Below are 27,232 nucleotides of genomic sequence, written 5' to 3'. Positions count from 1 at the left end.
GAAAAAAAAAGAATAATGTAACTTCGTGTGACTCCATAGCAGCCTATAACATGCACAAATTGTATCTTCTTCATGTTAGTTTGAGCTGCCTTATGGAAAAACAATATTCTGCTTTCTGTCTCTTAAGCCCTAAAAAGCAGAACATCTTCAGGCTGTATTTTCCATGCCAGCTCAGTTGTACAGTAAGAATTCACCAGAATTAGTATGTTTTTACAACAACCCAACCCCTACTTCATTTAGCTCTTGAATGTTTTTTTTCAAACTCTGTCATTTAAGTAAAGTAGCCATTTTCTTACAGGAAGTGTTGGCTCATGCATAATACACGCCAAATTTTAACCAATATGGCTCTTGTGGTCTTAGTCAAGAAATAGTCTGCAGAATACAGCAGTCATATACATTAATTGGAGAAACATTCTTCTTTTTATGCTCAACTAACTGTAATTTAATAGCTGTTGGCAGCTAGAGAAGTCTGCTAGATCCTAGAAAGTTGGCAGTACGAGGAGGAGTCTGTTCAATGTTGGGGATAAGTACTTAATATCATGTTGATGATTTACCTTTAGCTGTTTGTTGTCAAAATTGTGGTGGCTTTACATATATGTGGATATAAAATTAGTATTGAATTCTAGCATTGAGAGAAGACCAAGGTTGAAAGTATTTGGGATTGGGACGTCACTGTTTGGAGATGCCAAGTTTCCATAAATGGAGTAAGTTCTTGTCCTGTTGAACACTTTAAATAATAGAATTTTAAGTCTTTTTATAAACTGATAAAAATATATTGAACATCCACAACTAATTAAATGTGAAGTATGCCCATGACTGGCAAAAAATCAAACTTGCCAGGTTTGGTCAAAGCATGATTTTTCCGACTGCAGACCATATAAACCCAGGATCTTGCTTGAAACTTTAGCTATATTCTCTCTATTCTATTTTTATGCTTTTTAGCAGCAGTAGAAGCTAAATGAGCAAAATGTCTTTTGAGAAATTGGTTGTTTTAGGATAAGGCATGATAGCTTTTCAGTTCAGTAACACTAAACAGCCACAGAAGTCCTTCTTTTAATTAAAACAAGATAGGATGCCAGAGATAAATTTAAAAGCCTTTAGAATTCCAATGACAAAGAGCAGAGCATGAGGCTGGTCTTTACCTTTTCCTTCTTATGTGACTACACACGCATAAAGAAAGGGCAACACATAATAGAACAGAAAATACATGTATGCTGCACAGTATGTGGAGCAGTAGATATGGAATTCTAATGCTGACACCTCCATGATCCTACAGGAGAAAACTGAGGGACTTGGTTATTTCAAGATATTTTTATTCTAGAATAGTGTTGCTCCACTGGTCTTGAATAACCAGTTTAAACCCTTCATTAGTAAAAATTAGATCATGTAACTGTGAATTTGTCCTTAGGGAAGGCTGGAGATAGAGCTATTTATAAAAGGTTGTATTTATTTATTCATAGCTATACAAATAAAGGCAAGGTTTTATTACCTACTCCATTTTCCTGCCAGGCTGCTTATTGAAAACTCTCAGAAAGAGTAGCATGCAAAAAAACCATGAAAACTTGGAAAGTCTTAGAAACCTCCATCATCTAGTTTTCCTTCTGTTTGGAAGATTATTTCCCCCCCACCCATACACATCCATTTTATCTCCATATTAGAAATTTAAAAATCTGGTTGCAAAGATAATACCTTGATACAGAATTATATCTTCAAAATGAACATTATTGATACTTAAACTAAATCCTCTTCCCCTCAGCCTAAATATGTTTCAAAACTTTTCCTAGACCTCATTCTCCAAGAAGAGGGCAGAAAGTGGGATCTGCAGTTACAATGACATGCAAAAACTGACCAAGTTTGTTGCAAAATTTTAATTTTTGACTGTGATTGAAGATAAATTTGGATGTAGGAAGGTCTACTTTATTAAAAAATAGATGCAATACAGTCTCTTCTTAGAATAATATGCTGCCAAAACGACAAATCAATAGCGGCAACCCTGAAAATAGGGGAAAGAACAGTTAAATGTCTCAGTTACTAGTATCTCTTCACTTCTTGCTGCCTTCTTTGAAATAAATTACTTGTCAATAACAATGTATTTACAAATTTGTAATACTTGTACTACACTGACCAGTTGTGCCAGGTCTAAATACACAGAGAGCAGGGAGGAAATTCCATCTGTCAAGTTCTCGGCAGCATTTTACTGAAATTATGAAACAGTTGTTTGAAGACATTTTGTCATCTTCTGTAATTTTTCTTGTCTAGGGAGAAGGTATGAAAAATATTACTCTTTAGAGTAGCAACTCTAGTAAGAAGTATGAGGAGACATTGCAATGTACAGTGTTCATGATTAAATTAAAGAAGGCACTTGCTCTCCTTCTTGCCTGATGATTATATAAAAACAAAAAAATAAAATACCTAAAAACACGTCTGCAGGGAAGGGGAACGTGGTAATGCCAAAAGAGGTTAAATATGTCCACAGAATACATTCATATTTAAAAACACAATGATAAAAGTGACGATCTAATGACTTACCCAGATGCTTCTATTGCATAATTTAAACTTTGAAAGTCAACACCACATTTTAATTACTTTATTATTTTTTTCTTACTTAAAAAAAAGAATAAACACAATCCCAAAACCAAACCAAGCAACTAAAGCAGCTCTTCAAAGTTCTGTTCATCCAGGCAGTACCTCCACTGCCACAATAGAGTAATCACTCAAGGGCAAGAGCAATTTAATTCAAAAAACATATCCTGCTACCAGTTCTTGATTTTATTTCTTGACCCCTGACTAGACAATAATGCAACCCCAAAGCAGAATAATCATCAGGTACAACTGTTTGTCTTTCAAATAGACAATCCGTCATAATGTTCTGCATTGCAGAGTGGTTTGAGTGCATATTCAGCCACAGGCTGAGTGCCACATTCAAAAAGCATTTGAGAAGAGACAGAAAAAAATATAAGGAACTAGTAAATGGGTAGGCAAAAGTGATGAGTGTCCACATTTCTGGTCAACTCCAGTGTTTGGCCAGGAAGACGGTAGCTGGTATATCAGAAGAGGGACATGCAGAAACACTGCCTCCACCAAAACCAAAATGTTTTCATCTCCCCACAGTTAAACAGAACTCATACAGTCATGTATGCCTGTGAACTCAAACTTGATTTCATGTGTCTTGTCCTGTCATCAATGTAACTATCCTTATATTTTCCTTGTGGTGTCTTCTATCTTCACAGCTTCAGAATACTTTGAATTGTATCTACCTTCCGTACCAGTTAGAGTTCATCCTAGTGACAAGAAAATAAACAATGGAGTTTCTCTGAAAGTACAAACAAAAATATTTTTTTCACATGATTTTGAAGTTTTCTGTAGCACTAATTTTTCAATTGGACAAATGTTTCTTAACTAGAATTCAGGGTATTTAGTAGCTGTGTGTTAATACCTTCTTAAGTTTACCCGATCTTGCACTGATGAGCCTCTGTAATTTGCATTTAATACTACAGATAAAGAACAAATACTAACATTGTTTTAAAGAGCTATTCTTTACAGCAAGTCTTTTGCAAAAGGCCCCACAGTAAGTGTTCTTACCTTATTCCTAGATTTTTTTCCTTTTCCTTTGTTTTCCATTGCTTCTAATTTTTCATTCAAAAGGTCAGCAATACCTTTTGCATCTCTGCTGTCTATATATTCCCCAAGAACACTTTTCTTAAAAGAAAATAAAAAAAACAGAGCATGGGTAATATATTACACAATTTTCAGACAAAATTCAAGAGGAATGCAGGGCAGAATACAATGGCCCTGGTAGCTTCATTTATGATTCATGAATACATTTTTGTCTCTGTTTAAACAATGCTAATTTGCATTGTCCTAAGAACCTTAGCTGCTAGTTTTCAGAACTACACTAATTTTGTCCTGATCATTAAAGAAACCTGAAATAGTTAGAATTTGGTCACATTTATTGAGGTAGGTATTTAAGCTAGACAGCTATTAAAAAGCCTGCCACTTTGTAATTTATGTTTGTGAAATCCGTCCCTGTGGAGACCTAAAAAGCCTTCACTCTTTATCACAGAAAGTCTCATTGAATTTGGTGGGATTGTGTGAGGAAAGATTTCTAGAACTTCCCAAAAAAACTCAGTTAAAAAAAAGGAAAGTAAGGGAATTGGCTTAACTATCAGAAATCATTGAATACTTTCTCTTCAGCCTTAATACATTTAGAAAGATGACTATAATATTCCTGAAATTTAATAGTGTTACAAGAATAAAGGCAATTTCCTAGAACTATTTGGATACTCTTTGTATTTTTAATTTATATTATTACTCTATGAGTTGGACATGTTGATCTAAAGAGTCCCACTGATAATTGAAATGGTTTGATAAGGTTTGTTCATGAGACAACACAACCATATATTTTTTATTATCTATCTTAAAATACATTATATAAGTCAAAATTGGTCTTTCAATATATAACAGTTATATTTCTTGTTAGCCAAAATGAAGTTGTCCACATTTCATTTAGAGAGAGACTGTCTACTTTTGGGTAGCTGGTGATGGAATTGGTAAAGGTTGAAAAACGTTTTGTCACCTGAGACCCTGCAAATTAAACCCTAGTTCTGGTTAAGCCCACATTTTAATTACTATTAGAATTCTATTTAAATTTATTTACTATTTAGTTCTATTAATTTGCAATTTATTATTATTGTATCACTGTCCTACTATTTTAAGTATTACTGAAACTGATTATTTGGAGATACAGTAATATATAAATAATTCACTTTATATGTCACAGAAGTATTCTCTTTAGTTTTAATGTGAAATGAAATACATTTACTAACAGTATCTGCTCACCAGTAACACTTTACCTTTGTTCCTTGGTAGGGGTAAAACTTAACAGTAGGATAGGCTCTGATATCAGCAGTCTGACAGGTGCGACCATATGCCTGACAGTCTACTTTTCCAGCTTTTACTTTTCCTTTAACGGCCTGAAAAGAAATGTTTATCAGAAACAAACTACACGTTTCCATGGGTGAGTAGAAGCAAAAAAGTGGGATAAGCCAGCACTGCAGCTAAAAATAAAAAAAGTGTTGCTCAAATCTTTGAAATATCTCAGAGTAGTTGCTTGCTTCCCACACTGTCAACCTTGTGTCAGGTGTTTCTACGTGTTCAGAGAGCACTGGTACTTGAATTCAGGGCAAAGCGCAAAAGCACACCACAGTGCCAAAGGCCACTCCAGCAAAAGTTGAAATCTGTCTCAAAACAGGGTGGGTGTGTGTGTCTGTCTGTGGAAGAGACAACACCCACTGTCAAGTGGGACCTAGAAGTGTGCATCATTCCATGAGTAGGAGGCTCATGTAAGTATTGTGGTTTTTGGATAACTGCTAAGAAATGAAGCGTTGATGAGTAAGATTTTAACCACTACAAGTCTAACAAGCTGCCAATACGCTTAACAACATACCCTTGCAAGGATCTCAAATTCAGGAGCAAAATTTTGGCAAGGTCCACACCAAGGAGCATAAAAATCAATGACCCAATGATCTTTCCCATTCAGAACTTTTTCTGTGAAACTCTGAGGGGTGAGGTCTACAGACAACTGTGGTAAATATCTGTGTAAAAGAAGAGTAACAGTAATAACACATTCAAAGCTTTAAATAATATCCAAATTCCATTTAAGAAAAGGTTCTGAAAGTAAGAATATGAGTAGTCTGGAAATCCCTATTTTACACTTTGTACTATAGGACAATAACTTTAAAAAAGTGGTAAACAAAATAATACAGTCTTCAGGAGCTGGGTGGACAGCAAGGAATATACTATTTCTCCAAATTTTAAAAGCAGTAAGTTAAAAGATGTAGAAACTTGAACATCTTAAATTAAGCAATACATATACCCAAGTGTTTCTAGGTCTTGATTTACATAGTATTCAAATATTTATTTATCCTAGCAAGCAACTACAGAAGCAGCTCACAAACAAAGTTTAATGCAGTAACTTACCCCAATGCCCAGCCTCTCAGTGAATAGGCATCTCTGTGCCATCCATTGTAGCTACTATAAAAACATTGAAGAGAAAACAAAAAGGCAGTTGTGCAGTAGTTTGAGTTATTTTGGAAAAAAACCTCTATAGACAATCCACTCTGAAGCGTGGTGATAATCAAATATTAAGAATGTAAATCCATACATTTGAGGATGTATTTCTACCCTGCTTTCAAATCTGAATAAATGAAAGTTTTGTAAATATAATTCAAACCTACAGAATTAAGGACTAGAAGATCAAGAGAAGAAAGAGAAGAAGCAAATACTAAGATTCCTGTGTCAGTTCAACTTCCTGAAATGAAATGGCAAAATAAAATCACTAGTTTGAAGTAAAAAAGCTAATGGCATCCAGTACAGTAATATCCTAACAGCCTATTTTAATAGCTGTGATGAACCTCTTCTATGCAACAGAAGAGGTGTACTTGTCTTGTTTCACATCATGGAATGTTTCCCATCTGAAGCAATGTACTTACTAATATTGGTAAGCTGTGTTTGATTTTTGAGGAAAGAGTCTGATTTCAGGATAGCCTCGAACACTTTCTTGGTGACAGAAAGAATAATATTTTTGACAATCCACACTGCCTACACTGATTAATCCATTTAACATCTGAAAAAGAAAGAAGAAAACCTACCATCAAATATGTTAACCAATACTATGACATTTCAGTAATACTTCAGAATTTAAGTCTTAATAACTTAGCTGGGTGAAAAAAATCTCAACAAAACAGACCAAGATTATCATGAGGCTTTCCTCTTCCCTGTAAGTGGATCACTGGTATCAGAGCCAGCCACCCAGGTGCATTCCCATCATGCACATATTTAGTATAAGCTGCCTGCACATGGCTCACAAGGCACCTACCTTACCTCAAAGGTACTCACGAGTGGGATTATTTAGTATAAGGAATGCCCTGTTACTGTGTTCCCCATCACAGCTCAGTAACTATGGCAAATGCTGGTGCAGGGCAGATGTGCTATCAGTGTCACAGTGGGCCTCTGTCCTGAACACTGTATTAAGGCCCAAACTCCCAGGCATGGGCAGGGAGGCTAACTGAAACTGTCCTGTAGAGCTACTAACATTTCACAGGCATTCCAACAGAATAGCAAATCCTGGCTACACGTCCTAGTCGAGTTCTATGTGTCTCAAAGTCATGGGCTTGTTTCCAAAGCCTGATTTTATGCCCCCCACAATTTTCTGGTTCAAATTCCTGGAAACATCTCCAGGAATGGTTGTCAGTAATATCACTTTTGCAAATGAGAGAATGCTGTGATAACCTCACCTACTTGTAACCAACAGGAAAAACTGGACTACAGTATCAATGTACTGAGTATTTTAAAAAGTCAAATAAAAGCTTGGTATTTGAAACAACACAAACTGTCAGGTAAGAACTGCCTGTTTTGTTGGCAGTATTAGACTCTAAATTTTCTCAGCTGACAATTCTCTTAAGCAGTTGTGCCATCTCAGCAATTTCACAGAAGACGAACAAAAGCAGAAAAGTGTTTGAATGTCATTTACCCTGGCCATTTTCTTCCATTCTGGCATTAAAGCCTGACAAGGTCCACACCATGGAGCATAGAAGTCCACCATCCAGATTTCCTCTTGTTTTCTTCTCTGAACTAATTCAGCAAATGTCTCTGGTGTTAGGGAGACCACCGATGGATTCCTAAGATCCTAAATAAAGACAGCTTATGGACACAACTTCTTATTGCACATTGTATCCCCTATCTAGGCCATCATGTACAAACAGACCACCAAATTCTGAGAATGTTCTGTGAAATTTGCTTGCTGCTCTGGTAGGGAAGACTCCACACCACTGAAAGGCAGGGAAGCATCAAAAGACATTCCTTCAACCCAAAAGTCATATGCCTGATTTGTTGAGAAAAACTATCCAAAAAGTACAGCCAGGCTCCAAAAGGGAGGTTTTCTGCCTTTTCTCAATAAAAGGAGGTAAAAGGCAAGAAATTCATCTTACCTGGCAGAAACAGGCATTATGAAACTCAGCCATGCTATTTGAAGTAGAATGCAGAAGAATACACATTAGTGCTCTATGGGCCTTTGAATGTCAACTAAAAGACTAATCTCCACCTGTTTCTGCATGTGTGTTCTTGGAGCTGCTTTTTCTGAGCTACCTGGAGAGAACAGTCTCTTCAGAGAGTGAAAAACAGCCTGTGGCTATAGCAGTGAACCTGAATGCTGGAGCCATGTTGGGTGCCAGAACTCTAGCATCAGCAATGACCCATACCAGTAGTTTGCAGTTCTGAGAGTGAAGAAAGTTCAAGGACAGCTGAGAAATGTGGACAGCAGCAATCTAATTGACAAAAATGTGAACCCCCTCCTGTATCAAGGTGTGTATGGGAAGCATTTTCACCTTTAAAGAAGAAAGTGATGTAATATTAATTCCTTTATCCTCTCTATAAGAGAGAAATCATTACTATTATTTTGCGATTGGAAGGGATCTTTATTTGTTAATGATCTCAAAGTAATTACATGAGAGAGTGGGGAAATTAATCCATTAGTTGTCAAGTCTCTGACTGACAGTTGCTGGACCACATTTCTTGCCCAAGTTTTTTTCACCTTTTATTTTCCTTGTCTAATTAAAAAAAAATTAAAAATCTTAGAATCTTCCAACTAAAGAACATATTTGTGTATGAACTGCATAGAACAAGACTGCAACAAGCATTATCTTTTACATACCTCTATAAACTCCAAGATCTGCTCAGCAGAGTGATGTCCTTCATACTCGTGAACATCAGACTGATTGAACACAACTGTTGTTGGGTAAGCTCGAATGTTATGCTGACAAAACAGACAGTAACAAATTGCACGGAATGATTAAGGCTCTTGGACTTGCCTCTTAACTGTCATTGGTATTGGTGGCTCACAGCTGCTCATCTGTTCAGTTTGTACAGTACAAGTGCTCAGACTTACATGCAGGTGAGAATCTGACACCATTACAAATCAGTCCAGAGAAGATGCCAATTGTATTCAGAGATGGCATAGTGTATTCTCAATTTAAAAACCAGCCAGTAAATCTTTTGCCATGCTCTACAAATACAGGAATTAATCCATGGGCCTCCTAAGCCTTAGCTTTAAAACTATTCCCAGTCCTCAGATGGAATGTTTGTACTGTATGAATAACTATTGTTTACGACTGAACACAGACCGTTTCGGTCATTTGAATTCCTCAGTGGGTAAACACATCTAAATAAAACTTGAAAAAGCTTGTCCTTTTTTGCTCATTTTCCATGCATTTTCAGACATTAACCCCACCCCCCAGAATTATTAAATTCAGAAACTTCTGAAGTCTTCCAGTAACACTATTAGAATAAAATCTGACCTGTATTTTGCATTAATACCTTATCTGTAGTGGTTATACAGTTTGCTCCTTTGAAAAAAATTATGATAGAAGTGCCTGTTCAATTTACTGCCCTTTAAGAAATTAACGTTGAAGGACAAGCATTGTCTGCCCATATCCTCCTACCCTCAACTCAATGAAAATAATATTATTTGAAAGGATTATATTTGTATTTCTTTATTTTTAGTTCCTGCAGCTTACCATGTTGCAAAGGCCTTCATGGACAGTACAGTCTAGTGTTCCAAATTTAAGCTGACCATAAAGATGTTTAGATGCTTTTCTCAGCTCTGGTAACAAAGCTCGACAAGGAGGACACCACTAGAAAACAAAATGCAAGTAAGTGCCATTGCTTTTCCCACAGGTAGCTGTCGGGAGAATTAATAATCTGATTAATAATCTGTTGCTTTGACAACAGAGTCCACTAAATACAAAACCCAGTCGAGGAACTAGAGCTGCCAGGGAATAAGGAATTAGAACAGCCTCTCATGATGCCTTTCAAGATATGCCTTGTTACATAGCTACAGAGCAGATTTTAGAAGAAGGGAAACGTAGATATTAAATATTTACCGGTGCAAAGAAATCCACAAGCCATGGTTCCTTATCTTTGTCAGGAAAATTCTGAGGTCCCAGTGTGATGACATGGGAGTTCACACTTTCTTTGGCAAATGCAACAATGTCATATAAGATCTTCTTTCCTTCAAAGAACAACGTAGAAAGGAAATTTTATTTTTATCTATGAGAGGTGTCATTAAAAAACTGTGAAAGAAACAAGAGTCTTTCAGATCCCTTGTCTAATCTTTAAACACAGCCTGCTTAAATAAATTTAGCAGGGACTGACTTGCTTTTTCTCAGGAGGACAATGTTAAACTGTCCAAACCTACATAGGCAGGACATACTGTAGTTGATAGTTGATATGTGGCTAAATATTAAACTGGACAGTTACCCAATATTAGCAAAACAAATGCTTTATCCAAGACAAAACATATTTTTGTCAAACAAAATGATGGAATTTTTTGTGACAGGATTATTGGTCATTTTACCATCTTACTTGTGTTGGAACTAAGAAGTACAATTCTAGATACACCTGACTTGGCAAAGGGATTGACAAGGTTAAAACTTCAAGCAAAATAAATTATATTGATAAATCACAGCTATTTAGGTGTAATTGAAATTCCTGCTCACACAGCTCCAATGGGCAAAGATCCTGTCTCTTCATACCCTTTGTATACATATTTGTCAGCAGGAACGAGAGTTTATCTGAGAATAAGAACTTCTGTTAATCAAATCTGAAGTCACTGCACAATGACTTACCAAGATTTATTACTCTTCTTAGATCTTAAACTGCTGAAGCCCTTCAACATAACATATAAAAAAGCCTGATTCTTTGAGGATTATTTTCTCATAAAGACTGGAGTGAGATGGCTGTTGGTAAATGTTCTGCATGCCATCTATTTTCTAAATAGTAAACCAACCATTCAGAAAAAACCCCTGTATGCACTGTAGTCCAATGTACTTCTCTTCCACTGTAATCCACACCATTATAAAAATGCTGTATGGATATGACCTTTTCTTGCCTTCTCTGCAGCAATATAAATTGCAGAAAGTATATAAGGCTTTTCCTGGCACCAACCATTAGATGTATGGGATCATCTCTACCCCTTAGATAAGCCTAATCTTTTCTAAACAGTGAAAAACTTCTCTTTTCCTGTTTATTACAGTATGGAGGTTCTGATTTAATCCTAGCAGGCTGTTTCTAATACCTCAGAGGCTGAAAAATGAGAACTTCATCTTGCATAACTGCCTTGTGCTATATTCTGGATGAAGCTACACCTGTTCCTGCAAGCTACAGTTTGGCTTCAGGCTCCCTTCTTCTTCAACCAGCATTTTTGAATCCTTTCAGCAGTAAACAGTAACATAGTTCCAGCCTTTCCTGAAAGGAAACTGCAATATTGGAAATGAAAGTAAGTGGTAAAAGTCTCGATATATGTTTTTTTTCTTGGACAGAAGTTATCAAAGCTTGGAATTAGTTTTAGCAGTGATACATGAAACCAAATCCAGGTTTGTCAGACTGGCTGCACTGTGTAACCAGCATGTTAAGCCTCACTGAAGGGCGTGTCTTACAGCATTCTTTGGTCATCCTATCCAAAGCAGAAGCTGTCCTGATCAGATTCAGAGATTTCATTTGTATGTAATTATGTAAATGATGTTGAAACAGATTGCAAAGACAAAATACATCCCTCAGTATCTGATGACTGCTTACCCAGGAAAAATAGAAAAAAGAAAACCAAAGGAAATTATAAATGGTTTGTGCAAGGCTACATTACAGCCAGAAGAAAGATACCAAATATTAAAGCTACAAAACTGTTCTTTGGGAAAACAAATGCAGTTTGCCAAAGATATTGTCATCTCAAAAGGATTAGGTCATGATTTAAACTTGCCAAAGCTTCCCTTACCATGATGGATCTCATAATCTCCAGTTCCTTTGCCTTTGAAGACTGCTAAACAAGGCTGATAAACATATAGTTTATTGCAGATGGTTGGTGAGGAAAGACAGTCGAACTTCCCAACCTATATTCAACAGACAATGCCATTTTAATTAAAGCAGCCTAATTTATATCAATTGACATATTTTGAAAGGCAGTAAGAATTAGAAAATAAAGGTAAAAATATGGAAAACTAATAGCCTTTTTTATAAAAAACAGAGATCTTAAGACAAACTGACATTCAAGAAAACTACTAGCACAACTATATGAGGTTGCTTGCTAATTTTTAATTTAAAGGCCAAAATGGGGAATAAAAAAAGAATTCTCTTCCTCTCTTCTTCTGCCCCCCATCAAATATAAAAGCAAGGAATCAATGTGGAAGGAATCAATCAATCACCTAAAATAAATGTGACCTTAAAATTCTTTGAGTCAAAGCAACAATTTTTAAAAAATAAATACTTTATAGAATAATAGAATCCATAGGCCTTTACTACAAAGTTTGAACTAGATTTCTTTTTAATAAGAAAATATTCAACATGATCACAGGGTTTTTTTAATAATTAAAATATAGTTCCACATATATATATTTGATGTTGGAATGTTAACTTGTAATTGTTAACTGAATGGGATCTGCAGGAACATTTCCAATGAGAGAGCAGATTTAAAAGATAATCCCTCTCTACTTTTAAATTATTCAAAACGTACAGGAAACTGAAGTGATTGCTTTAAATAAAAAACTTTACTTCAGAGAGATACTATATGACAGTGTATCTCTTTCAGTACCAGAGGTGGCACGTGGCTGTAACAGCTAATAACAATGAAAACCATGACTTGTTTGGAATGTAAATGGCATTTAAACACAAGATGAGTGAGCACTCTTACCTGAATATGCTCATCTTTAAGTAAAAACTTCAGTTTCTTAAATTCCTGCACATTTGATTTATCGCCCTCCCCAAACTGGAAGAAAAGCAGCCACCGGTGGTGAGCCAGACGGTCCTTTAACCACAGGAAGAAACAACAAACCCACAAAAAGTTAATCCCAACTATACTAACATGTAAAATTCTCTTGTGTTCTATAAACGCAAATATCCAGTTATTCATCTCCAAGAGACCTCCATTCAACAAATTCTTTCATTTAGTCCTTCTACTAAACTTCCTTTTACTGCATCATAATCAAGGAAGTGGAAAAAATCGGAGAGCAAGCTGGCTACAAGCTGCATTCTAATATTTGATGTTTCTATGTGCATTTCCTGTTGTAAATTATGTTGCTACATGCAACTGCAAGTGTGGAAAGAGGCTTCCTTTTTTTTCGTCCACGACATAAGTTACTTTTAAGACTCTCAATTGCAGTTCATACATAACTTATCATGGATTAACAAATATTTTTTTTCTTTCTTACATTACTGAACAAAATACATTTAAACTAAAATTCTCTACAACGTACTTGATTCCAAAAATAACTAGAAAGCTACAGTTGCAGAGTGAGTCGCAATGGCAATTTCTGTGACTTCCTATATTCCTATGATATCTCCTCCCCTTACTTTTGTTATTTTACTAAACAACTTCATTTACAGAAGTAAATGTAGACAAACAATGTCACATAATTTTGGGTACACATAAAAAGAAGTAATATTCAGTTAAATACTAGGCTGTTGTGTCAACAGGATTTGAAAAACGTAGAAAATAACAACAAAAATTTATTATTTGAAAAAAATCTTAGGATATTTTTTTAAAATTACCTCTAATGATGCTGCAGAGATGATTTCAAAGTCTGGTAGATGCTGCATTACTTCCTGATATATTTCTCTGGCATCCAAAGAGTTAAGAAACTAGGATGGAAAGTTAACTGTCTTTATTACAAGGAATTACAAACATCAACCTGATTAGTACTGAAAGTGTCAGGGAAATTATTCTGATCTGTTCCCTTCAATCAAATGGAGAATACAGTTAATAATATTTTATTTGATCAACCTTTTCATACATGTAATTTCACACACATCACTTTCAGAATACTGTTTTTTACCTCACTTGCCTACAATATTAAACTCAAGAAATCCTATTTTGTCAAGACAAGGACCAAAGCCAACAATCAAATTTACAAGATTTCCAATCTAGTTCTACAGCCTTCCTTAATGGCACTGTAGAGATATTTAGGTTTCCTTAACTTGTAACATTTTGGAAGTAATATGAATCAGCAGCTGAGTTGGTAAGTTAAAAGGTTCAAAGTACGTAGGTTGCAATTTAATTTCCTCCTTTTAAAAATATAGGTAACAGTAGTGACAATAAAGGAACAAGTCGTGCTTCAAACTGAAATGTCTCCCATCAATTAGGGAAGTTAAAACTACCATACAAATGTGGGTTGCAATATTAGAATAGAACTGAACAGTAAAATTTGTACTGACAGACACCATCAGGAGTACTTTTATCCCACATGTCAGGGTAGCATTTCTCAAACTTGTGATACCTGGGGCATATTATTTCTGGAACAAAAACGTAGGGACACATCAAAGATCACAGAATCATTTAGGCTGGAAAAGACCTTTAAGATAATTGAGCCCAAGCCTTAACCAACTGCCAAGTTCACTACTTTAAACCATGTCCCTAAGTGCAACGTCTACACACATCTTTTAAATACCCCATGGGATACTGACTCAACCACATCCCTGGGCAGTTCCAATGCCTCACAACTGTTTTGCTGAAGAACTGCTAATATTCAATCTAAACCTCCCTTGCTTGACAGCATTTCCTCTTGTCTTATCAGTTTTTACCTGGGAGAAGAGACTCCCAAGCTGGCCCAGGACAGCTGAGCAGCAGCATTAGAATCAGCTCTTGGGCCAGTCACAGAGCACTTCCTAGCCCCGGACTCCCAGAGCTGCTCAGGGAGGCTCCCAGGGAGGTGGCCAGGCAGAGTTACAGGCTGCTGCTGTTCTCTCTCCCAGCAAACTGGAACCACCTCCAGGATTACTGCCTGAGCAGACAGAGGGATAGAAACTCACAGCAGAGCATACAAGCTTAGAAGAAAAAAGAAAAAGCATCTTCAGTTGTGTATCATCAGTCTGGGAATGATTTATACATTCCTTTAGCATGGTTATCACTTTGTTTTATCTAAATAGATAACGAAAAACAAGTCATACCAAAACACCTCCTTTCTCTTTGTTATTTATGGTGGCTCCAGGTGGAAAGTATGCAGTAGTACTAGATGAGACATCTAAATTATCACAAAGCTCACCCTGGGTGCCACAGTCCATCCAGCCCACATTAACAAGACCTTCCTGTAATCAGGAAAAAAATAACAAAAAACAAATCCAAAGAAAAGTATTTTTTAATTTCAGCTTCAGAAATGCTTTTAAAAATCCCAACACAGGCAATTATATATAACACTTAGAAAATGAAAGGAAACAACACTGTAATTTATTAGTTTATATTCATTCTTATAAAATTCTTTAAAAAAAATAATGTTATTTCAAAAGCTACTCAGTCAAAGTATTTAAGTCTTCTAAAAGTTAATGGGTGAAATCTTGGTTCTACTAAACTCAGTGAGAGTTTTAGTTACAATTTGATGCTTTCACTTCTGTTATTTTGTTTTAACTATAACAAGTAATGCTTTCAAAGTGAAACGCTGCTTACCAACATGCCAGCTAGCTTAAGGCGGGTTTGGTAACTCAAGCAATCTGCAAAACACAAGTTATTTATTTACAAACATAAAACTTCACCTTATTAATGCACTAAATCTACTCTTGCTTAGAATTGCCCCTTTCCTCCCAAAAACCGTGACAATTTCTAATGGCATGCTTCCTGGCTGTTCAGCCAGTATTCCAGTGACCTGGAGTTGTCACAGCACTTAATGACCGTCTACTCTAAGTTAAAAAACCCTCACAAATAACATTCTCTTGCTTCATCAAGACAGAATCCTCATTTTAAAAATTTAACTATTTTTACTGTACTAAGACTGATCTTTAAAATTTGTTAATCAATGTTTAAAAAAATTAATCCAATTATCTACATAGAGTCTTGGAATGATATTTCAATGGAAATATCCATTTCCTGTGATACAAATAATAATTCACTACAATAAATACATCATATGCTTTAATTATCCATCCAGACTTTGAACAGTTGCCTTTGGATGCAGATTTTTTTTTTAAATTAAATGCATCAACCTCTCTTCAACTGAAACAAGTTGAAAACTTATTAACAAAAGGGCTGCAACTTGAAATCAAGCTGTTTACAAATGTAAATCCAAGACTGCAGCTCTGATTATTCCGTTCTCAGAACAAAGGTCTCTTTATAAGGCTGAGAAATCTTTATTTGTTAAAGGTGTAATGCATTTACTTAGCTCTACCAGCTAACCAAGGTAACTTTCTCATATACTGTATCCAGTACTGATCCCAAGAAAGCCAGGGACAAACAGCTACAAAAACCTATTCTGACATGAAACCAGTGGTTAAGACCCAATTACTGTGTGCAAACCTAACTTAAGAGAAACTACTCAGCTATCATGAGAAGCTGGCATGTACCTAAGCAGTATCTGTCACCTGAGCTGGCAACTGAAGGTAGAAGCCTTTTCTGCCACTTCCCCTCCTGATGGGTTACACTTGAGTGCTGCTTTAATGACTCACAGGACATTACAGAAGCACAATAACATAACTTTTCCATTAATGTCCCTTTTGTCAAACTGCCTTTAACACAGAACTTAAATGACCTACAGGCCAAATACTGTGGTCACCTAAGATGTTTTAACATTTTTTAGTAGCAAAAGGGATTGTGCTACTATCAACAGAAGTCTTTTTTTTCTCACCTTATTTGGAAAGTATTTAATATACCTACCCCCACGCTCAGCACAGAAGGTGATCAGCCAACCAACACCAGAAGCAAATGAAGTTTCAATAGCATTTACAAAATTTCCTAAGAGTGAAACAATTTGCATCAGTTTGTGACTAGTTAAGTGTGACCATGAAACTAGTTTTATATTTGTACTAGCAAATTACATAAACTATTTTTATTCTCAAAAAGAAGACTTAGCAACAGTTGACAGATTCAGTCACATGCATAGTTTCTGCCATATTTTATATAGTAAAAACAATTTCAACAACAGCCCACCAGGCAAAACATGAACATTACCTGCCCATAGCTCAGTGACTGTGCTTGTAACATACTGCATGGCAAAGTTCTTTAAGCTCTCTTTTGACCTGTCTCCATAATATTTCACTGGTTGCTATAGAAGACAACAAATAAAGTTTATAAAATTAAGAAAAAAAAAAGGCAAAAAACCTCATCCCAAAACCTACTGTGTTCTTCTAACAGTGCTTACATAACTGCAGGACCAACCCCCACTACCACCCTAACTGTTCTCTCCCTCCCCTATTGGAATGTTTGAAACTTAATTTAAATTCCATAATGTGATTTCTTTCCAAATACTGCAACACAAGGATAATTTAGTCTTAGAAACACCAACTCCCAGTGATTGTATTTTTCTATTTAAATAAAAATTGCTTACATCACTCCATTTAGCATCCAACCCCTCAAAACTTATCATTGTCAAAATGTACCCATCTATTCAAGTGCACTTTGTACACCACCCCAGCACCACGACTTAACAAGCAGCTATAAAGAGTGATGTACATCATGGAGGTAGCATGGAGGAAATCTTGTAGAAGGAATTTCCAGGTTTCTTTAGGCATATGATCATATTCTTTAGACTCAAAACCACAGACTATGCTTTGTACTTGAAAAGTCCATTACAACACTATAAGAGAAACTGTTCAAGGAGACTAGTTGCTTTGCTACAGCACCTCTGCTGACAGTATCTTCCTGAATCAGCAGTGATATGTTGCACAGAAAAATGATTCAGAAAAACCACTGTAAAAATATATTAGCATTTACTTTGAATTGTATATATATAACATTAATTGTATCTATCCAGAAATATTTATTTTTTAAGTTAACTTTGTAAATTAATTTGACCAAGGTAAAGAAGAAGTTATATTTATTAAAGGATGTAACATACTAAACCAGAAGATCTTTATATAAATCTCTATGATCGAACAAGCATTAAAGAAATACTTCTCCAGAATTCATTCTAAAAACACCTGAAGTCTTATCACTCACCATTCCAGTTTTGAAAACATACAGACTGGGGTAACTGTTAATCCCTTTAATTCGACAAAGCATTCTGTTATCTCCACAGTTCACAGCTCCAATGCGTATTACTCCATCCAGCTCCTTAGCAAATTCTCTCCACTAAAAAAAAAAAATGTCAAAAAAGAGGCTATTTTCCTATAAAGATATAATGAAAAATGAACCCATGTTTTATTTCTGGCATTTTGAATTGTTGTCTTTGATTTCAGCTTCAGTGTAAAAATCCACTTCATTAAGTTTTATGCTATTAAAACCAATGAATTTTCAGAGTTAATTTACTTGTTGTACGTACCGTAGGTGCTAAATCATGGCAGTGGGAGCATCGAGGAGAATAAAAATTCACAAACCACAGTTCTCCTGAGTTTACAGCAGCATCTAGATGGAGAGAAGAAAATTATAATTAAATAATGCACATCTGCAATGTAATTATAGAATGTACATTTTTGCTATATTGTATTCCCCAAAAGCTGTATTAAGTATTTAATGTCAGGCACAGTAACAGTAGCGCGGATGAGATAAAGATTGTATCTCACTTGCACATATTCACTGTTCCAGGCAGGTGCACAAAAAACATATTTCAGAAGCTATCAGCACCCTGACTTTCAGCATCTGTTCTATTAATTAAGAAAAAATGGACTGTCTGCAGATTATTCTAGCTGAAATGTGTGATAGTGTAAGTCTGGTTACAAAATACAATTTCTAAAAGATTTTTACCCACTAGAATTTTCCATTTCCTTATATTACTTTGTGTACTTAGTGGATGCCACAGGGCAATCTTTTTATGAAGAATTCATGTCTAATACAATTTAAAAATCCAAGTTAATATCATTACTAGAGAAGTCAAGGGAAACATTAAAAAACAATCTTGCTTTTGAAAGAAAACAACAGCAACAAAACATACATGAAGAGCAGTTATCAGCTTGAATTGCTTGGCTTTTAGCCTGTCCACTTTTGGACATAATTCTTATAGTGGATTCTGTAACTAATATTTGCCCATACGAAAACTTCTTCACAAAAAAGACAACTAAGGAACATGTAGACCCTGCAAATAGATTAACCAAAGCAAGACTGTGTTCTCAGGGCGAGTGCTGTGAGGGTCTGCTATTAGAACAGTTTACAAAATTAATTCAGTATGTAGGTCCAATCTTGTACACAGGAAATTGAATTCAAAATGCAGATTAAAAAAATCCAGTATTTTTTCTCTCTAGTCTCTCTTAGGAATACACAACTTAGCTATAATTTTAAAAGGAAAAAACTGGATGATATTGTCATTAAAACTTATCTTTCCAGACCTTAGCTGTGTTTTTTGTCTCTGGTATCACCTTCTGGTTTTGAACCTCACACAATTGACTGGATTTCACAGAAAAAAATATATTAGAAATGTTCTATCAAGTGCATTTTTATACAAGAGAAACAGCAGTGATAAATTAGGAGAAAAAAAGTTAAAATTAAAATAATTTCCTTTTACAGATTTCACGAAATAACTTTTAAACTTAATGTAAACTGTTTACTGATATTTATTTATTTGCTAACTAGTGTTTAACACGAAGCATTAAGGGGTATTTTGTTTTGTTGTCGTTTTCTCATCTGAAGATGATTTTCCAACACGTGTTTGTAGAGATGGGTAAGAAAAGCCTACAGAGACACAGCTCAGCATGTAAAAATTGCACTTTGGGTTGCCATGTTGTCAGTCATTTATTTTAAAAACTTACCAAATTCTCCTCTATCCAATGTTATAATTTCGGGATCATCGTCATAAATACCTATTAAAGATACAACAATTGCTTTTTATTTTTCCATCTTTAAAACGAAGAAACAAATTATCATCTTATGCACAAGGAAAGACAGTAGATTTAAGTTGAAATACTAAGCTGGCAAAGAGGTTGTACAAAAACGCTGTCCTTGTTTAATAATGTGGAACCTGAGTTTAACCTCTTGCTAGTTCACTCTCATGCTACAAAAGCTGCTATCCGAACAGTTCTTTTGTTTATTTAGTAGCCAACCAAGGAGAGAGCAGAGAATTAGAACTATGGCTGTTATGGCAAGAGCATTAGAAATAACATCATCCAGTTACCAGATTAAAATTCAAGAAGCCTCAGCTCTCAGTGAGAGATTTATGTAATGTCCAGAAGCTTCCACACTTTCTCTCAGCCTCTGGTTATCTAAACATTTAGGTCACAAAGGTGTTTCCAGCCACAAACTTTTCCACTATCAGATGTATGAATGTAGTGGAATGAAGCAGACAGAATAAAGGTAAGGAAGACAAAGCTAACCAGCCCTACCTAGGATATCACTACAAAACACTTTACTACTTCAACTACACAAGAAAGGCAGTGGAGAGTTACCAAAAATACTATTAAAGAGCATTATATTATGCTACTACAGTTGCAGATCTTTTACAGTACCTAACATGGTGAGATGTCATTGCACCTGAAGTATACAAGGATTAAATGCAAATAAATAATGAGAGAAATTAATTTCTACAGGTGACAAGGTACTTTTTATATTACTATCCACTTAAATCTCATGTAATATAATACATACACTCACCTATACATATGAATATATATAAATCTGTATTTTTATATACACACACAAAACATAAAAATAGATGCTCTCCAAATGACTGATTAATAGACATTTAAGGATACTGTTTCTCAAGCAAACAGTGAAGCTTCAGGCAAATAATTTATCTGACGAAGTTTTAGGGCAATTTCTATATTTTCCTGATAGTTGCACCACTGGTTTTTACAATTTCAATCTGCACAGACACGAATTTCTTAGAAATTGGGGCATATTAAACCAAACAACACCAGCAAAAAATTGTTGCCAAAGTGGAGGTTCCTTTCAGCTCTTTCTTTCATCCCAATCAAACTACGTTTCTCAGTTCTCTGTTTTAGTTTACTCCTGTTACACCAGCTCTGAGAACCATTTATTGCAGCCTTTCCCTAGAACTACCTAAGATCTGTTGAGACAAACCTTAAATAACTTGTCTCAAGATCATTTTAGGTATGATTCTGTTACTTTTTTCAGTTTCCACTACCTCTTTACTGATCTCTAATTGCATAACTGCATATCAAATAGGCTTGACAGTGCAAAAATTTCCTCTCAAAATCCCCCTGAAGAATACAAAACAAAAAAGGTCTTCCTCCATTAATAAGTTAAAAAGAATCCTGATGAAATATTAACACTGACATTTAAGTGAAAAAAAAGCTTTGCACTTTAAAAAAAATAAACAAGAAGTTAGATGACCTATAAAAAAGCAAGCAGCCAGAACAAAAGGCTAGGTAAATAGATTGCACCTTTGGGTAGCCATACAGGGTAAATAAAATACCGGGCCAGCAGAGAGAAAGTGACAGCTACAGAGCAGCCAGAATCTGGAGAGGGTACATCAGAAACACGCGAAAAGCTCTGATACAGATCTGAATACTGCATTTCCTTGTGACTGTTTTAAGCGAATCACAAACATACGTCATAACTTACCAAAATCATAGCGATAAAAGTGCCAGCTTTCATAACGACCTCCTTGCTGCTGATCTTCGAGACCCTTCTCTCCATATTTATCATACTTCTTCCGGAGATCTTCATCTTTAAGTACTTCGTATGCTCTATTTATTTTCAAAAAATTGTCATGTGCATTTGGATCATTCTATGTAAGGAAAACGATAATTAGTAATTAATTAATAAATCATATTGTGCATATAATGCTGAGAAAATGATCTTTGGAAATATTTTTATATCCCTGCTATCGATGGTAGTTGTGATGGAAGCAGACATTGCACACTGATCTCAAAACAAACTGCAGTAAAGTTTTCCTTCCCTGAAGTCAGATGTGCCCTCTTATTTCTTCATCCTCACTAAAGTCCCAACTGAAATACAAAGTGAACTGGTAGGAGGCTGTAACATTCTCCAGTGATCCCTCTTCTTTCAACTCTCTCTTTTCAGTGGAATTATAAAAAATACTCAAGAATGAAGACGCACCATTTCCTCTATAATCTTTTCCACTACCCTAGAATCCCTACTCAACCAGTTCAAAATCTGTTATAAAGACAGATTCATGCCTTCTGGTCTTACAGTGTAGACAGATGCCCCTTCCTTTTATTTAAAAAGCATTCTTGTTTCAGGTAGCTTGGGAATTAGAATGGTGAAAAACCTGCAGACATATTTTGAACCCCACTTTGGGATCTGCATTGGTGCAGTGTAACAGTGGTGTGCAAAACGTGCCACACAGTCCTGCTCTTTTAACTTCTGCTTACACATTTCATTCAAAAGCCACTTTTTCTTAAAGATTTTTGATTTTTTTTTTTTTACCTAGATGCACAGGAATTAATTACCATTATGGAATTTGTCTAATGGGGTCATCTTCTATATAAAATCTCTAAGGTTGAAAATAACCTGTTGAAAATATCTGCATGCTTGGAAACTACAGAATCCGAGCCAAATTGCCATTGTTTTGAAAGTATCAACGCAAGGAAAACAAAACTTTCCTTTAGTAGCTACGAGTTGGCATTCCTAACTTTGCTGACATTTGGCTTTCTCTCTGAGCTGTCAGAGGCTCCAACGTAGTCAGTGAATGCAGGCCCTGAGCTCATATGAAATACTGCTGTCTTCTGGGACTCCATGCAGTTGTACATACAAAGATCTAAGCACTTTTATTTCCTGTGAATTTCTGCTTATTTCAATTCATTTCAGGGAAAAATTGATGATGTTTAAAAGTTATTTTTTTGTATTTCAGAAATATGGCAGCACAGACACAGCCATTCCCAATCTTTTCTCTCCAGTTAGTCCAGAGCTCTTTATAAGCTTCACCTTATACCTTGGCAAGTTTGATACTTGGAGACTGATGTCTCAGAACAGGCTGCTCTTATTTGATGTTTAGAGGAGACTTCATGGTAGGGAAACAGCAAGTTAAATGGACGCTAAATGGAAAGAGGAAAACTCATCAGCTTATCAACACGGTATGGTACACGCGTAAGTTTTCCTCTAGTTACAAAAATATAAGTGAGACTTAAAAAATCTTTACTCTTTTTACAGCAGCAATTTAATGCAGCCCAAATTCAACACAACCATGTATGATCACTCTTATCACTTTTTGTAAATTTTCTCTGCAGAAAATCTGAGTTGAACTATATTATCAGGTGGTTACTTCACAATAACAGAGAAACATTTGTGATAAATTGAAACTGCTTTTTGTTTAAACACTAAGATCCACTAAGTCAACAACTTTGACTTGTTAAAAAGGTAACTTACCTGATTTTTATCAGGGTGCAACTTTAATGCCAGCTTTTTGAATGCCTGTCGTATTTCTCTACTACTTGCTTCTTTGGATACTCCGAGTAAACTATAGTAGTCCTGATCAGTGCACACAAGAACTATTACACATACTAAAACTAGCAATAAATGCCTTTTGAAATACCTAATATAATCTCCTTTGGATGCTAAAAACTCCATTATGAAGCTTTTGAAAGTTTCACAGGTTCTGATTCAAACAGGCTGTGAGAAGAGTCTCCAGTAAATGCGCCAACATTCAGAGATACAGCTGTATTTATGACAGAGCCCTTCAAAATGCCTGTTGTTCTACTTCATGTCACGAGTCTTGCTAAAGAGACACCCTGTAAGATAACAGAGGAAAAAACAATTAAATACTACTTATTCAATAAACATAGGTTAGTAACAAACCCCACCGCCAGCTTATACGGACCGCACGTGTACATTTAAGTTTCTGGATGGCTAATTACCTTCTTTCTAACGACCACACAAGTGGTAGACCACCTCTTAATTGTGACTGCACTAATCATACACAGCCTCACGGAATGACACTAAAAGCCCCGCACCGGTATCGCATTAAAAAAGGCGGGTTTAGGAGGGCTCCTTCTAACCTACCTTCAGTAGGGGGTCATTCCTCCGAAAGCGCCGGGGGGCTTTGAGCCGGCTGCCTCCCCGGGGCGGGGGCTGCCCGCCAAGGAGGCGGCGGACGCCCCTCGCAGACAAAGCCGGGCAGACGAGCAGCGCGCCGGGAGCCGCTGCCGCCGGGAGGGCGCAGGTAGGAGCCCCGAGGGCTGGGGGCCGGGCTGCGGCGGGAGGGCGCGGGGCCGCGGGGAGGCACCGCCGCCGGGGCGGGGCGGTCGCCGCGCTCTGCCCTCCCCGCAGCGCGGAGCGGGGCCGGCCCCGGGGAGCGGCGCTGGCGGGGCTGCGGAGCCGGCGGTGCGAGCGGGCCGGGCGCGGAGCAGGCTGGGACGGCAGCGCCTTTCCCCCGGCGCCGGCGGAAGGGCGGCGGGATCCGGGATCCGGCTCTGGGCCGGAGGCGGGCGGGGCCGCTCCGGGGCTGACGTGGCCGCCGCGCCCGCCTCGGGCGGGGGGCTCCGCGCCTCCCGACCGCTCCCTGCCGGGGCACCACGGATCCGCCCCCGGCCCGCCCCTTTCCCTGCCGAGCCCGCCTTCGGCTGCCGCTGCCCGCTGCTGGCACCGCGTCCCTAGGGAGCCCTGGCGGGTCGAGGGGGTCACGAATGGAGAGATGCCGGTGGTAGAGTTGAGCAGGAGGCGGAGAGCTCGCCAGAGGCTCTCGTCCAGTCCGCGCCCTAAGCGCAGGCCCCGCCCGAAGGTGCCGCACGAGTTTCTGGGGTTCTGAAGCCAGCGAAGGGGCCCATTTCCAAAGGGCTGTTCCCCTCGGGCAGCTGCCTCCGCCGCGGCCGGCGGTGGGGAGGGGATGAGGTTCAGGAGTCCCCGCAAGCAGCCCCTTTCCTCCCCTGATGAAATGTGCCCGAACACGCGGGCCCGGGGCACCGCCAGAGTCTTCCCGGTGAGGGCGGCGCTCGCCGCCGGGCCCGGGCGCCAGGGCCGAGGACACGCCGAGCATCTGGGGCGCTGGGTGCTCCTGCTCTCTGAAGTCAGGCTGACAGCCCAGCCCAGACGAGGGTTCTGAATGGATTGGGCAGTGATAGGGTGTTTGGGGGTTGTGGAGGACTTATTTCAAAAGTTCCCATCGGGTTAAGAACTATTAAGCTCTTAATAACCAGTTGTTACTGTTAGTGGAGAAAAACCATACATTGTTTTATGAGCAGGACCTGTAAAGCAGGTTAGCAAACACATATACATTGCAAGAAGTCTTTGTAAGTATCTTCTGTTTCAGAGACAATTCGGGATTGTTGTAATGCCTATAACCTAGGATTTCTTACAGTTTGCCTCTCCGTACATTTGCTTTGTTTGAAATTTTGACAAAAAAATCTTTCGGTTCACCCTCTTGATCTCATTTATGTAGATGGAACCAATCATAAGTTCTGACTACTTCTGCTTCTGACAAAGTGACGTAGAAGTACCTAAGGCTCACTGTTGAAAGGGAATTCTTTTTGTGCTTGTTGTTTAGTCTCAGCTATCTGAATAAATATTTCTGTTGTGAAATATTTTTGGGAAAAAAACCTATTAAATTAACAAATACAAAGATACTCCAATAGAACGTACCTGAGAAGTTAGCTTGTAATGTTCATGTTATTGCATGTTATTACAGAAACCAAAACGTTGTCAAACTAATGGTGAAAAACATATCTGCTGAAACATTATATTTCCTTCCCAGTGGTTATGTGACAAAGTAGCTTAGTGGGTGGTTCCTTTGCTTCTAATTTTCAATTTTCAGAATTTAAATGAGACTGCACACAGAAGCACTGACTCTTCGTTGCAACATTTGTTTCTTTGTGTGTATTCAGTGACTTGGGGTCTTTCAGAGGGGCTGGGGATAATGTATTGCAGTCGTTATAAGTTCGTTTAACATGTGATGATACATAAAATCAGGCATATTGAGAGAGTACAGTATATAGTATATACACCAATATAAAATATATGAAATACGTTGGTCTGAAGTAAGTTTTGTGTAACTGTCAAGTGTTTCTAGGTAAGGAAAATAACTTCTCTCTCAGAACTCACATGCAGCAATGAACTGTATATTGTGGAATGGGTAAAAGCTCTCCTGTTCTGCTAGAGGAGTACAAGAATAGGCATTTCTGGATCTTCACTTGTGATGAAAACTTTAATGATAACAACCTTAATTTAAATTAATGTTATATTTTTGCAAGCATGGCACGTCTGAAAATATTCACTCAAATATTTACTTGAATTCCTAATGGTAGTGAGTTCCATGAGTAACTCTGCTGTTCTTTTTGTCAGTGTCTCTGAATGCCTAATTTGACCATTAAAAGAGATGGTGAGCAAATGCCTTTATAGAGTCTTGAGGATTCTGCTCATTTGAACGGTTAACTATCTTAGTTTTATCATATTGCTGTAATTCTTTTTCCAAGTTGATATTCTGATTTAATAAATGCTTCAGTTTTTTGTTGATTCTTTGTTGTGGTTTTTTTTGTTTGTTTTTTTTTTTTTTTTTTGGAAACTGATGTTTTTTATCAAGGTGTGTGTCTGCATGTCTAGATGGATTGCTTCTCTGTGTACACTGTGCTGGTCATATGTAAAGAACTGTGATGTGACATAGCTGCATTTCATCAATTAAGGAACATCTGTGAATATTTTGGCTTTTCTCCCCTGCTCAGTGGTGTGGGCTTGGGTCAAGAGGAGCAGGAGAGATGAAGGTTTTGTGGAATTCTGAGCTGCAGCGTGCTGAACAAGTGGTCAGAAAGAACCAGGAAAAGCTGCTATAGCTTAAAATGTGTAGCATGTCCTAGTGCTAGAGCCTTGGTTTTCATGAAAGGTGTAATGACTCGTGTCCCTAATGACTTCACGGGACTCACAAGTCACTTAATTCACGTTTCACTTTGTGACAGGCATTTGTCACCTGCTTTCATAAGGACCCTGCTGAATTGTAACTAAGCAGGCCCATTTGAGCACACAGTGTTACCTTTGCTCACCAATTTGATCTATAAACCCAGAGAAGGACTGATGTTCATTCCAATCTAAGGTTGTCTTTGGTAGTCACACAGTTAAATAAGCCCCTGGCTCAGTGATTATATTGTTGTTTTGTCTATTTCTGCCTTCTACTGTTTGTTTTGAATCAGCTTTAGAAAGTCGTGCTAGGAGCTATACATAATAATTGCAAAATCCTTCCTTTTGCTGGAAATACTGCATCAAATTTGTACTTGATAAAGATTTTAAGACCTTTCCCCTCTATGCTCAGTTTTTTCTTTTCATCCCTCCTTTTTCTTCCAACTATCTGATTGTGGCTTTGTGGAACTGTGTAACCTGATTTTATTTTCCCCTGGGGAAGTTGGGGACAGTGTACCTTTTCATCTTTTATGAAGT

At 37.3% G+C, this 27,232-nt stretch overlaps 1 protein-coding gene across 2 annotated transcripts; it reads right to left on the bottom strand.

Moving 5' to 3' along the window:
- Positions 1-1,427: 1,427 nt before the first annotated feature.
- Positions 1,428-24,085, bottom strand: DNAJC10 (DnaJ heat shock protein family (Hsp40) member C10). Of its 2 annotated transcripts, XR_752625.4 has the most exons (24): positions 23,876-24,085; positions 23,243-23,604; positions 21,476-21,641; positions 19,705-19,755; positions 18,285-18,367; positions 17,963-18,094; positions 16,976-17,069; positions 16,682-16,759; positions 15,482-15,525; positions 14,989-15,126; positions 13,594-13,683; positions 12,737-12,850; positions 11,825-11,939; positions 9,939-10,066; positions 9,573-9,689; positions 8,711-8,812; positions 7,532-7,687; positions 6,492-6,625; positions 5,980-6,033; positions 5,447-5,594; positions 4,854-4,973; positions 3,583-3,699; positions 2,126-3,281; positions 1,428-1,993 (listed from the first exon to the last, which is right to left on the bottom strand). XR_752625.4 is itself a non-coding variant. In XM_010406693.4 (23 exons), the coding sequence occupies exons 2-23, from the start codon at positions 23,441-23,443 to the stop codon at positions 3,270-3,272; spliced, it is 2,394 nt and encodes a 797-aa protein (XP_010404995.2). In that variant the 5' UTR covers positions 23,444-23,604; positions 23,876-24,085; the 3' UTR covers positions 1,428-3,269. The 2 variants fall into 2 exon arrangements, 1 of the variants encoding a protein (XP_010404995.2); XM_010406693.4 differs by having other exon boundaries at positions 1,428-3,281.
- Between the last annotated feature and the right edge of the window lie 3,147 nt (positions 24,086-27,232).

Source organism: Corvus cornix, chromosome 7 (assembly GCF_000738735.6).
Source record: "Corvus cornix cornix isolate S_Up_H32 chromosome 7, ASM73873v5, whole genome shotgun sequence".
Taxonomy (NCBI): Eukaryota; Metazoa; Chordata; class Aves; order Passeriformes; family Corvidae; genus Corvus; species Corvus cornix.
Note: the sequence above shows the minus strand (reverse complement) of the source record. Positions and strands in the feature narration are given on the sequence as shown.

Coding starts and splice junctions, on each gene's coding strand:
- DNAJC10 (XM_010406693.4), bottom strand. CDS start 23,443: ATGGAGTTTTTAGCATCCAAAGGAGATTATATTAGGTATTTCAAAAGG. Junction 6,626..7,531: donor AATGGAAGAAAATGGCCAGG/GTAAATGACATT, acceptor TTTCTTTTTCAG/ATGTTAAATGGATTAATCAG. Junction 3,700..4,853: donor ACCCCTACCAAGGAACAAAG/GTAAAGTGTTAC, acceptor TTTTCTTTTAAG/AAAAGTGTTCTTGGGGAATA.